The sequence below is a fragment of the Macaca fascicularis genome, chromosome 10 (genome assembly GCF_037993035.2).
Source record: "Macaca fascicularis isolate 582-1 chromosome 10, T2T-MFA8v1.1".
NCBI lineage: Eukaryota > Metazoa > Chordata > Mammalia > Primates > Cercopithecidae > Macaca > Macaca fascicularis.
In genome coordinates, this window is record NC_088384.1 from 56,185,648 (window position 1) to 56,199,088 (window position 13,441).

The 13,441-nt window shown below is 36.3% G+C and overlaps 1 protein-coding gene and 1 non-coding gene across 4 annotated transcripts in view; both read right to left on the minus strand.

Moving 5' to 3' along the window:
- LOC135965572 (POTE ankyrin domain family member B-like) overlaps nucleotides 1-13,441 on the minus strand; it is a 28,887-nt gene that overhangs the window by 12,438 nt on the left and 3,008 nt on the right. For all 3 annotated transcript variants that reach the window (XM_065522631.1, XM_065522630.1, XM_065522629.1), the window contains exons 3-7: nucleotides 11,144-11,258; nucleotides 10,811-10,984; nucleotides 7,874-7,980; nucleotides 6,406-6,543; nucleotides 3,895-3,965 (exon numbers count right to left, since the gene is read on the minus strand). In XM_065522631.1, the coding sequence (XP_065378703.1) occupies nucleotides 3,895-3,965; nucleotides 6,406-6,543; nucleotides 7,874-7,980; nucleotides 10,811-10,984; nucleotides 11,144-11,258 (605 nt within the window). The remainder of the gene's footprint in view (nucleotides 1-3,894; nucleotides 3,966-6,405; nucleotides 6,544-7,873; nucleotides 7,981-10,810; nucleotides 10,985-11,143; nucleotides 11,259-13,441) is intronic.
- LOC135965786 (U6 spliceosomal RNA) lies at nucleotides 5,074-5,180 on the minus strand. Its single transcript, XR_010578899.1, has one exon. It is a non-coding gene; the product is annotated as a U6 spliceosomal RNA (small nuclear RNA).

Sequence of the window (13,441 nt, forward strand, 5' to 3'; positions counted from 1 at the left end):
CCTGGTCCTATCTGCATTTAGAAAAATATCATTTTAATGCCAAAACCAATATTCCTAGTGAGCCAATAGTCATTAAGACAAGGTGACAGATAGCTCTTGTGGACACAGCTGAGATGTTACTATGTAGCAAATTCTCAATAATTCTCATGAGCACTTGGAAAGTCAATTCTATAATAAGTCAAAGAAATTATAATCAATCACTTAATATTTGGTTTGGGAAGGTGCTTTCTAAAGTTATAGTGCATACGAATATAATTCATAGTTGTGAATTCAGAGATGTGACAATAAAGCAATGAAACTACACTGTGTTTGAGTCAGTAATCTTCAGATTTCTATCTCGTCTTCCTACCCGGTCTGTAAATTCTAAGTATAATCTTGGTACTCACTCTCAAGTTTACGTTAAATACTAGCCTATAAAAAAACACTCTTTCTCTTACTTCTTTTTGTTATTTATATGTTGCTGTTATTAAAGGAAGAACACAAAAATGCCCCACTGAAGTCAAGCAGGGCACTCTAGGACTGAATTTGCTGTGCTTCTTTAATACACTCCTTGCTCTCTTTCTTTTCTGGCGGCCGTGACTCACACAGGTCATGGAGAGTATCATTCCCTAAGAGGAACACAATTCTGATATTCATCTTTATCTATTAAGTTCACCTATCCCAATTCTGTGTTCTGTGGATGCCAACTTTCGGTCACTGATGGTGATACACATGGACAGTTTCATCAACTTTCAGATTCTTTGATCTTTGATAAGTCTTGTTACTGAGAGTCAAAGTAGTAGGATGTGAGATATAAATGCTGGTTATCCAATTACCTACTCAAAATATACTACATGAATATTCCATTAAACATGCATAGGAAAAAAATGGTCATTCCTGCTGACCTGCAGCTCTTTGCTCTTCTGTATTCACCAGAAAATTTCCTACTCCTTCCTCATGTCCAGGTTAAATACTAGTGTACGACCTGGAAACCTGTAAATCATCTGACATTTCTCTCGGTCCCCCAAGCCTTTCTCATTCAATTATCACTAAATCATATGGACTATACCTCTCTTCTGCCTCTGCTTTATATTCCCACTGCCACTGGGAACATAAACTTTACAAAATGGCTTCTATTTAAAAGAAAACCGTCAACTACTAATGTTAGTTCTTACATGAAAAAATTAAGCAAAACAAATAAAAAGGCATAACACCATAAAAACAAAGACCAACATATTAAAATGAGTAACTGAGATTCCTAACTTTATTCCACCATGGATGGGTGAAAACCTTATAATACATTGATACTAGTCCGAGGACGTGTGACGAAAACTATAGCTGACTATTGCAAAAGCTTCCTTTGTCTCCTGGTTTCTTTCCATGGTAACCTTCCACCAATCCCAGGAAACTATAGGCCACAGTCCAAATTAAATCTGCCTTATGGTTTGTAAATAAAGTTTTAAAGGAGCTCAGTCATGCCTGTTTGCTTACATAGAATCATGGTGGCTTTCATTCTACACCAGCAGACAACAGCAGGGGTAAGTTATGACAGAGACCACATAGTCTAAAATATTTCCCACCTGGTCCTTTACAGGAAAAGCTTGCTAACCCATTTTACACCATAACCAGAATGCCTTAATACTCACATCTAATCTTGTGACTCCCCTGCTCCCATGTCTCCAATGAGCCCCTGCAGCAAACATTGTCGACTCCCTACCAATAGCCATTCCTTATTCTTTCTTGCAGAAGAAACACAAGTCTATTGGGTGTTTATTATCCCAATCTCCCTCCTCAGCCTTAGAAAGGGAAACGTTAATTCTAAGCTAATCACGTATTTGCATTCCCAGTGCCTGGTTTGGGAATGAGCAGGTAGTGTAACACAGCCAATGAAATGTTACAGGAAGCCCCTTGTGTACTTCTAAGTTTTCTCCCTGTTTAGAAAACACAGGTGAAGAAAAGAAGCCCTTGAGATGTTGTGTTGTGAGAACAAGATGTTTGGAGCTGTTGCAGATTACCCAATCATGAAAGGAGACATGAATAAAACACTGTCCACAGCACAGAAAGAGGGACAAGAGGGATCCCTAGGATATCACTGAACAAACAAAACAACTCTGGTTCCTACTGTTTTCACCACTGTTCATCAGTATTTGCAGTCCAAAGCATTCTACCTGGTAAACTTCCCATGGCCCACAGGATAAAATCTACTCATTTCTGTAGTATTAAAAAGTCTGTCATAAACTTGCCTTACCTAAGTATTCACCTCATTCCCAACCTCTGGTATCTCACACTTTTGGTGCTAGCAGAACTGAACTGCTCAGAAACCCTGCAAAGTTCACTCAAGCATCTTGTCTTTTGCACTTGCTTCCCTTCCTGCCAAACAGGCAATCTCCTTAGATGTTCCTTCTGGCCAACACACCATCTTGTTGCATGTTCCTTCTGTCAAACATTATTCTTCTGCTTCTTTACCTAGAAAAATTCTTCTCACTCTGCATGCTTCCCTTGAATCATACCTACTTTTTTTTTTTTTTTTTTACCAAAACTTTCCTTCCTCATCACTTATGTCTGGCACATAATCAATATATAATAAATTATAAGCTTCCAGTGGGCATCTAGCACACAGTAAGAACTGAATAAAGTAGTAAAATAAAAAAATAATGACAATGATAATAACAAACTCCTGTCTGTATTTTTAATTGTGTTCTATTGCATTAGAAAAATGCTTAGTATCTAAAAGACATTCAATAGTTATTTGTTAAGTGAAGTGAAAACATAAATGGAAATATTTTCTTTGTAAATTCTATTGAAAAAGCACAGAAATGAAACAGAGACAGCTCTATTATGAGCACCTTAAGGATCAAAACTACATCTGCTTCATCTTTATCTCCTGCAACTTATAAAACCAAACTTATAAAAGTTCTTTGATAAATTGATGGCTAAATTAAAGGTGTTCTCATATCGTTTGGGTTATACAATGTATTAGGTGTCCACAACCAGGTAGCATACTAGCATTTTTGTTATTGTGAAACATTTTTCTAATTTTATTATAATCTTCTGAGCCTAGAGTTGAGAAATTTGTATATTTATTATGACAATCTTTTGGCAAATGGTAGCAGAGCATTTGTTCTAACAAAATTGCTGTTATCATGACAACTAACCAGCAGGTAGAAGAGCACATCTTCCTCCAACAAAGTAAATGTGTCTCTTTCCAACTTCAAATGAGGAGGAATGAAGTCAGTAATAGTGAGACCTTGTTGGGACAAGCATATGTAACATAACTTTGCTTCAGCATTCTTTTGAGATCAAAAGTTCCTTACTTTTACTTTTTTATCTATGGTAGGACCACCCAGAGCAGGGGTCCTCAACTCCCATGCTACAGACCGGTAGCAGTCCATGGATTATTATGAACCACACCACACAGGAAGAGGTGAGCAGTAAGCAAACCAGGGAAGCTTCACCTGTACTTACAGCCAACCAATAATAATGGCTCATATTATTGTCTGAACTCTGCCCCTTCCTAGATCAGTGATAGCACTAGATACTCATTGGAGCATGAACCCTGTTGTGAACTGCCCACCCGAGGGATCTAGGTTGTGTGCTTCCTATGAGAATCTAATGCCTGATGATCTGTCACTGTCTCATGTTGCCCCCAGATGAGACCATCTAGTTGCAGAAAAACAACCTCAGATCTTCCACAGATTCTACATGATGGTAAGTTGTATAATTATTTCATTATATATTACAATGTAATAATAATATAAATAAAGTAGCACAATAAATGTAACATGACTGAATAATCCTGAAACTATCCCCACCTTCCCCCAGCCCATAGAAAGACTGTCTTCCACAAAACTGGTCCCTGGTACCAAAAAGATCAGGGACAACTGACCTAAAGTAATTCACTATCACAAGGGTTACCTGGATTGCTGTTTTCAGAAGAGATTTTTAGCATCTGTTTTTCTTCGTAGTCAGAAAGTAATTGGCAAATTCTATGTATAAAAATGTAATAAACCAAATTACTATTTTAATACTGATGTAAAACACTTACCAAATGTAAAATTCTTAGAGTATTTCAAACAATATCATAATATCAGAACTTAACAGTATTATCCCATCCACTTATGAGTACATTCTACAAACTTCTCTTGAAGCTTCTAAGTAAAGAAGACAAAAATGTAGGGTGAAATGCTCATAAATCGAGAGCAGTGTGACCCAGTAAATTAGCTTGCATTAGCATGACATAATAGAAAGCGTTCCAACTCTGCTTAAGTCCTAGCTCCATAATGAACAGCTGCTATTTGTTCTTGGATGACTTGCTTATCTTCTTCAACAAAGTGAGGACTCTGCTACCTTCTTTCACTAGGTTGTTACAAAGATTTAACAAGATAACATTTTTTAAATGCTCAGAGAAATAGTAAAGCAAAGTAATAATCTGTTCCTAAACATTATAACTAAAATTATCTTGGAATCCCAAATAAAACCCAATGCATATTTTGTTCATAGGTTCTAATATGCAAATGTTATAGTTTTCAGCAAATGTTATTAAGTCTTAATTTTGCTTCTTAGTTTTCCTGCTCCTTAGGGCTTATAATTCTGGGCATCTCAACTACGTCTTAGTTTGTAACTAAATTTACTCATAAATATCTCATTAAAGTAGATAATGTGAGTGTCCACTATTACGGAGTTGACCAATCACACCAACGGCAGAAAAACCAATGGATGTTAAGACCTGGCTTGGACCAGTGATCCTTCTGTACCGACTCCAACTCTGAGCCAGCAGATGTTTCTTAGGATAATGGTTTATATTGATGTTCAATTCCACCTGACATGGAGACCAAAACTCTACCTATATGTTTTTTAGTTTCCATGAAGAAGTTGTAAGTTGACATTCTCTAATTTTTGACATACACACTAACAACATATTTTGCACCAAACACATTATTCAGCTCTGAATCACCTCATAGACCATCTTACATGACTATTTTTTTAGTACAAATCACAATTTCAATATTTTGGTGGCACCCATTTTTTGCTTTGATTCACACTGTTTCCTCAGAGCTAGTCAGCAAATAGTCAAATGACCTTCCAGTGACTGACCAAACTATGGAATGCTTCAAAAATTTGTGCTGCTTCCTTATGCAGAAGCCATGCTAATTTTCTCTGTATTGTTCCCATTTTAGGATATGTGCTGCGGAAGCAAGCACAAAGCCCTATTTTTACACATGATTAGTGATGAGTCATGCACAGGGCTTGGTTCTGTTAAGTCCAACTAACCTACTTGAGATTCTGAGAATTCTCTTCAATGGCTCCCTGTGAGGTAGAATTTGAAGATATTTTAAAATCTTGAGTTACAGATGAAAGTAGCTTGGACGATTTTCATTATCATGTAAAACAGATCACTCAAGGGCCGACCACAACTGGGAGCCACTGCTTGGAGAAGGTTCATATGGGACTTTCTACTGCCTAAGGTTCTATAGAGAATATAAAGGTGCCTCACAGTACAGATCTGATAGCAAAGAAGAAGAAACAAACACTGATCTCTTTCTGTCACATTATTTGAACCCCTCTGACCCTTTAGAACAAGCCCAATTAATATCTGCCAGAGAAAAGACCAACAACGGCCTCAAAGGATTTTGTACCATGAAGGTCTCAGCTAATTCTTGGCTAAGATGTGGTTTCCACATTAGGTTCTGAATATGGGGGCAAGTGTCATTTTGCTCACTTTGTCTGCAGATCAAGTCAGGATGCCCAGCTGCCAGAGCAGGGTGCTGGTGCTTTGGGAACAATGGCTGAGCATAGAAGCATAGATATGGGAACTTAAAGACTTGAGGGATCTGAATCAGTAAGGGCATCTTGGTGTCAAAGGTCAACCATTACCAGGCAACAGGACCAGTTTGAGTGGCAACAACGCAGCAACAGAAACAAGGGAAACATCAGAATGACTGGAATGTCCTTTTTATTCTCCTCCTTCTGACTTGATAAAAGGGACTGTCTTCCTTGGATTTAGTGAATCCCTTCAGTTATTGAAAAATTCAAGGAGTATGTAGGAAATAGTCTCCAGAAGACAGTACAAGGTTTTCTGTTAAGCTGGACATTTCAAGACTCAAATAACTAAACAGAAAAATGAAAGATATGACACTGTTTTTTAATCCCATCCATAGGTGTTATACTTGGATGAAATGAACAATGTTGGGATCTCTAAGTATCAAGGTCTTAAAAGTCCTGAGATAAAGAATCCTGTATCCATTGGTACTTCTAAATCGTCTTGCTTTTTTTTTTATTTCTGGCTGATGCAGGGGACTAACTGACTGCCACTCTAAAACTAGCTGAACCGCACTATGACATCTCACCTGATATGTAAGATGCTATTGTTATAATTATTTTAAACCTCAATTTAGCATTAACTCACCTTTTAATGTAAACACTTACACATTATGATGACTAGAAACAGCATAGTCTCTGGCTGTCTGTCCAGATAGATCTTTAGAAGAGACATCAATATTTTGCTCGAGTAGAAGGCTGACTATACTTGCTGATCCACAACATACAGCAAGTATGAGAGCATTTCTAAAATGACAGAGATAATTTCTCCCTTAGGAACTGTAATAAACTTATTTTAAAAGCTAATTTGATATACTTTATCAACTTAACATCTTACCTGTCCATACAGAATTAAAGATTTACATGCACTAAAACACACAAGCACTTGGGTGCTTAAGTGTTCATCTTTGTAAAATACCAACAAGGTTTAAAAGAAGGGACAACAAGGAAACCTCTTATCTCGGTGAGGTATTGGAAAGTAGAAGACATTAATTTAAAGTCTTTCAATGGGCAAAAAACAATGCTAGGGCCACTTATCTGAAGTGGACAAAGTTATAAGTGAAAATTTCCTTACAGCTTCCCTAGATTGATATGCTGTAATAGAAAATCAGCTAGAGGGTAAGATAAGTAAGACCTCTCTGCTTGCTGAAAGCAGTAATATTAATAATAATGGTAAGAATAGACATAGGAGTTTCAGTTAATGATGCCAATAAGCATGTGCTAGGCACTGAATTAAATGCCATATATATCTTCCTTACTTATGCACAATCAATTTGAAGGATATATTCTCCTACTTTTCATATATGACAACACATTTGGTGGTAAATAAGATTCCCAAGGTCACACACTTACCAAGTAAGAAAGCTAGGGATTAAACCCAGTCTTGTGTGAATTCAAAGCCTAGCTCTTTTCTCTTTATCACCCACCTACGGCTTGCCTTCATTAAAGGAAAAGTGTATCCACTTACAACTATCTTCACTCCCTCTCTCCATACCAATTAAAAATAAAACCATCAAAATACACTGGAAATAAAAAAGGAAAAGCTGTTGGACCCACAGTATGTGGGAATAGCAATTAATTGTCAAGTAGGGATAAGCTAACATTAATATTCTTCAAACAAGGCAACTTAAAGCAGAGTCATTGAATAGAAAAAAGGATTTTCAACTCCTATTTAGGTTTCATGCAGCATATTTAGCAGAAAAGCATATAAGACACAGAGGTTAAAAACTACTAGAAAAGGTTAAGAAGTTCAATACTGGGTCATAAAGTAAACTAAAAGCTAAAGTTCACATTTCATAAAATTAACATGAAATCCCTTTAACTAACATAATCTCATCTAACCAAAAACATCATACAACAAATAACATCAGTCAATACAATAAGAGAAGATGAATCCTACTAAAACTGTTCTTCATGTGGCCCAGTCCAAATAATTGTTTTTCTACTTAACTGATTTGTGTTGATACTCATCACTATGTCCCAATAAGTATAATTTAATCTTACTAATTTATTATTTATGACTTGAGTGACTGCTATCAATCTCGAACAACACACAGATTAAAAGAAATAACTATACCTTCCACATCTGTCACGTGCACTTAAATTAGCTTTTTTCTTGATTAAAAATTTCACCACTTGCTGTTTTTGTCCATGTACACCAAGCAAAAGTGGTGTGAGGCCATGCTGTAAAACAATATAAAACAAAAACAATATGTAATTCAAAAAATTACCTATTTCTCAGCTGAACTGGAAACTTTATATAAGATCCCGTGGACTTACACTCACAGAAAGTAAATCAAATGTAGCTGCTTCCATCTTACTCTTCTGTGCTTTCCCACATGCTGTTGCTTCCCTTGGAAACACCCCTTCGCTGCCTGACCACATCAACTCTGATCATCTCAAAAACTCACTTTCAACATTTACTGCTTCTAAGACTCTTTGCTTCTAACCCAGCATTTGGCATGGCACTTTTGGATGACGATTTTTTTTCCATTTAAACAAAGAGCTTCTTGAGGGCAGGGGATGTATCTTTCATCTCTATATTATCCAACCCTAAGACAAAATTCTTGTGTATAAAGCAAGAATTTGAATGTAAAATATTTCTTTAGTTTCACATGTTTTACCAAAAGTTCAAGCTCCAATGTGCAATAAAAATTGCTATTAATACTCCTACTGCCCATTTGAAGAATTTTTCCATTCATTCATTTAAAATCTATTTGTATTTACTTTTTCCAGATTGTTAACTAAATCATCAGTTCATAGGATTACTGAAACTAACAGAATTCCCGTCTGTATTCTTAATAACTCCATGGTTTTTAGTGTTTAAACCTGCCATCTTGATTATGTCAAAGCTCTGCAAACATAAGAGACATAATGGATAGTCCACAATACAGCTTCAGTTGATTAAAAAAAAGGTTTAGAATTTGCTACAATTCTAACTGAGAAAACTCTGCTCTTAACAATGACTTATTGACCTAAGCACTTGAATAAGTGAACAAAGAGACACAAAATCCTGAGAGGGCCATTCTCTACTTAATGAAAGACTACTCACTGCAAATTTCTAAAGACCTTCTGAATGGCAGGGAATAACTGAAGGTATAAAGGAAAAGGTATTATTCCGTAAGCTGATAGTGCCAATAATATTCATTTTAATGTCTCATCCACATATAAAAGTCAGACTTGGCCAGGAATGGTGGCTCACACCTGTAATCCTAGCATTTTGGGAGGCTGAGGTGGGTGATTCACTTGAGCCCAGGAGTTCAAGGTCAGCCTGAAAAACATGGCATTAACCTCATCTCTACTAAAAAACAAAAAAACAAAAAACAAAAACAAAAAAAACCACTGAGATTGGAGAACCACCTGAGCTTGGGGAGGTCAAGGCTGTGGTAAGCTGTGATCACACCACTGCACTACAGCCTGGGGAACAGATTGAGACCCCATCTCAAAAACAAACCAAAAAAAAAGTTAGATTAATGTTATTGGAAAGGAAAGATTGAAAGGAATTAGCACATACGCAACTCCAACTCTTCTGGAAATATCTTAAGTTTCTGAGACATAAGAATTTACATATTACACTTATGTATTCATGGTTCTTAAGCAGAAGTGTATCCAGATTTTGAGAAATTTGTTGTTGTTGTTGTTGTTAGAGACAGGGTCTCATTATGTTGACCAGGCTAGACTCGAACTCCTGAGCTCAAGCAATCCTCCCACCTCAGACTCCCCAGCAGCTGGGACTACAGCCCTGCAACACCACGCCTGGCTTCAAGGAAACATTTTTAAATGTACATATTAGACTTACTCTATCAAAACCTTCAGGGGAAAGCCTAGACTTGTGGATTATTTGAAAATTTTCCTGAGGTAACTGGAATGCACAACTCTAGCTGGAAGCTAGTGCAATAGATGATTACTTCAGTCTCAGCGCTCATCCACATAACCAATTCCCTTTATCATTTGAGGATTTGGCCAAAAAGAGGAAAGAGTAGGAGAGAGACTCATTTGCTGAAAACATCACATAATTTTCCCCGGTAAGAGTAGAACAAGGTCTAGTAAACTCAAAATCCAACCTGATCTTGCCCCTTATAAGCCCCTTATCACCCACCTTCCCATCAAGATATTCTAGAGTTGAAAGCAGAGTTGAGACTCCAATTGGCCATTTTTACCAGAATAGGACACTAAGTCAGTTAATTACTTGTCGTTCCCTCTGCTCAAGTGTTTCCCACTACATTACCACCTATTCACTGCCTATCTGGATCCTCAGAGGCTTCCTGAAATTGATCTCTAAGCAGTTTACAACCCACTAACTCCCTCTCCCAAACTGAAAACTGTCATTCTCTAAAATTGAAAAGAACCTTGTCTCACCATACAAAGGAAACAAATGAATGATCAACAGCAACACACACACACAGAAAACCTCTTCATGGTCTTTCCCTCCGTTACCCAATTTCCAAATTGGCCTTGATATTTCTGATTGCTGTCTTTTTCCCTTTCCGCTTCTGCCTCATGTGCAATCAGAAATATCTTAAGACTTGTCACTGAGAAAAAGACTTGTCACTGAGAAATCCATCACCTCATATCTATTACTGTTTTTTTTTTTTGCTTTTTTGTTTTTTTTTTGGAACTTGCCAAAGGGGCAGGATTACTATTCACTGAACTCTGTTTGAGTTTTCTTGGAGTTTTAATGTAAAACCTATTTCCAGGGCAAATTTTGTCATTTTACATTTATTAGGGGAAAAAAAACCTGGCATGAAAAAAAAAACAAAGTATTACCTTATACAAATTCAGTGTTTTTAAAAAAAACATAAACCACAAGAGCATTAAAAAAAAAACTGTACCCTCGAATGCTTCTTTAAAAGTAACAATATTTAAAATAAAGTCTTAGATAATTAACTCATTTCAAAATATTTTCATTCAGGTTATGCTTGAGCTTCCAAATATGGAAAACTGGCCCTTACCCAGGTCAACGTTAAAATAAATGCATTTCAGTATTTTGAAGGTGAAATTGGTAGACCCATACCTTGTTTTTTGATTCAATATCAGCACCGTATAAGAGCAGTGCTTTCGCCATTAATTTATCTTCATTGTAGATAGCATAGTGTAGAGCAGTATTTCCATACTCATCTGGAATATTTGGATCAGTGCCATGTTCCAGCAACATTAATGCACATTCATCTTCTTGGCATTGTACAGCCTGTCAGTATTAGACCAAAAATAAATTATAAGTCCTGAGAATTAAAAGTAACATTCCACAGCTTTCACCAACTAGTTCCATTTAAATGAGAAAACTCATTTTTATGCTATGTATTGAAATCAAAGCCATCTCATGCTGATATAGTTGACTACTGCATACCTTGATCAGAGCTGTCCTCTTTTTGTTGTCAAGGACATCAAGTTGACATCGTCTGTCCAGCAGGAGTTTTACTATTTCTGAATTCCCATTGGCAGAGGCCAGATGTAGAGCAGTCCTATGAGAGTGAGAAGACTTTTTAGGAAATTGTAGTGCACTATCTACAGCTACATCAATGATTCATGCAATAGCAAACACAGAATAGCCTGCTATTACTCTGCCTTCAAAACAAACTTAATTTCCCTTTGAAGAAAGCACACTACTTATTACCTCATGACTCACTGTATGAATGAAAGAGCAGCCTATTTGAATAGGAAGACCAGAGCCCTTGAATGGCATTCAACGTGGGCTGGAATCCTACTTGAAGCTCTGATGCTTCCCAGCTGTTGCTTACCTATTTTGGCTCTCAATTTCCTCATCAATAAAATGGGAATGAAAAGAGTCGATTTCTCAGAGGAAACCACAGTAATGCTTAAATAAGACTCTACACGAAAGATATAGAATAGTTCCTAACACAAATAACAGCTCAGTAATTGTAAGATATTATAATTTTTACTAATACCACTAAAGACAACATTTGAATTCAATGAGATGATACAATTATACCTACACTTTCAGGTATGTTTTAAAGATTACAGGTAACGATGTATTTTAGTGATTCTAAGATGATCATTGTCTCTATGTTTCACCATTTCTCACACTGAAATGCCACTTATAATTCATGATTTACTATAACTATAATTGGCAGCATTTAAATAATTCTCTTATTGAGACATACAATAATGGGGCATAATACAATCCCTGGTGCCTTACATTAAGTAGAATATGTTACAATATAACACATCTGGGGCGGTTCCAGTCAGATGACTAGCATTTAGATAAATTTTAGTTCTTAAAAGAAGTATGGAATAAGAGGGCTGAGGTGAAAACACAAACAAATTTCTAAAATAATCTATTTCTTACTTTGGTTTTCAAAAACTTTAAGCCAAAGAAAGCTTGAAATTCAAATGAATGGCATGGGCTCATTTTTATCAATACTTAGATTTATACAATGTATGTACATTAGATATTTCCAATCATTCATATTAGGATTTAAGACTGTTATAATTCTTCTCCTTTTAAAATGAATTTATGAAACTATTTGTGGAGCTTTTTTTCAACGTTTACTTTCAGGGGTACAGGTGCAGGAGGTGCAGGTTTGTTACATAGGTAAAAATGTGTCAAGGGGGTTGGTTGTACAAATTATTTCACTACCCAGGTGTTAAGCCCAGTACCCATTAGTTCTATTTCCTGCTTCTTTCCCTCCTCCCACCATTCACCCTCTGATAGGCCCCAGTGTGTGTCGCTTTCCTCTAGATGTCCGTGCGTTCTCATCATTTAGCTCCCACCTATAAGTGAGACTGTGCGGTACTTGGTTTTCTGTTCCTGTATTAGTTTGCTAAGGATAATGGCCTTCAACACCATCCATGTCCCTGCAAAGGACATGCTCTCGTTCTTTCTTTTATGACTGCATAGTATTCCATGCTGTTTGTGTGCCACATTTTAGTTCTTAAAAGTACTAAAACAGTCTTTACCCAAGACTTATACATTTTCAGAAGGGTAGTTGAGGGTTATCTTTTACTATTGTCTACCTTCAGAAATGCTTTTGTTTGAAAGGAAGGAAGAAAAGTTTCAATTGAGATTACCTCCTAATGCCCCAATTTTAAATCTCTCAACTTGCTCAGGCCCAGCAGGTAAATATGAAGTTTTCAAAGACGGAAGGATCCTGAGAGATGGTAGAATAGGCCTTCCACATAATAGGTGTCTGGCTTATGTTTGATGACTAAACGGATTGAAAGAATGCATAAACACAGCTTGGGAGTTCAATATTTTTAAAGAATGCTCCTGTTGAGTAGAGCAATACATTTACAATAGTAATGGTCATTTATATTTGCTATTTTAGTTTTCATAAATATATAACTAAAATAAAATAATTAATTCATACCTTTTACACATGTTTATATATATAATGAAAAGATAATTTTATAATAAAATGTATATACAATAAAATCTACAGGAACAGGTAAACAGAAACCCTCTACTTCTCAAGAGGGTAAAAGTTCACAGAAGATAGCTATCCACAGGAATAAAAATAAATAACAAAATGTGAGAAATTATTTGTATCTATGCAAGTAGTACATTCCTTCTCTTCCCAAGGATTATTTCATTACTAGTGAAATTTAACTAAAACTTTTCAGATATTCATTGCAGAAATCACAGATAAGAGAAAGGGAAGAACTTCACTTACAAATCCCCAGAAAT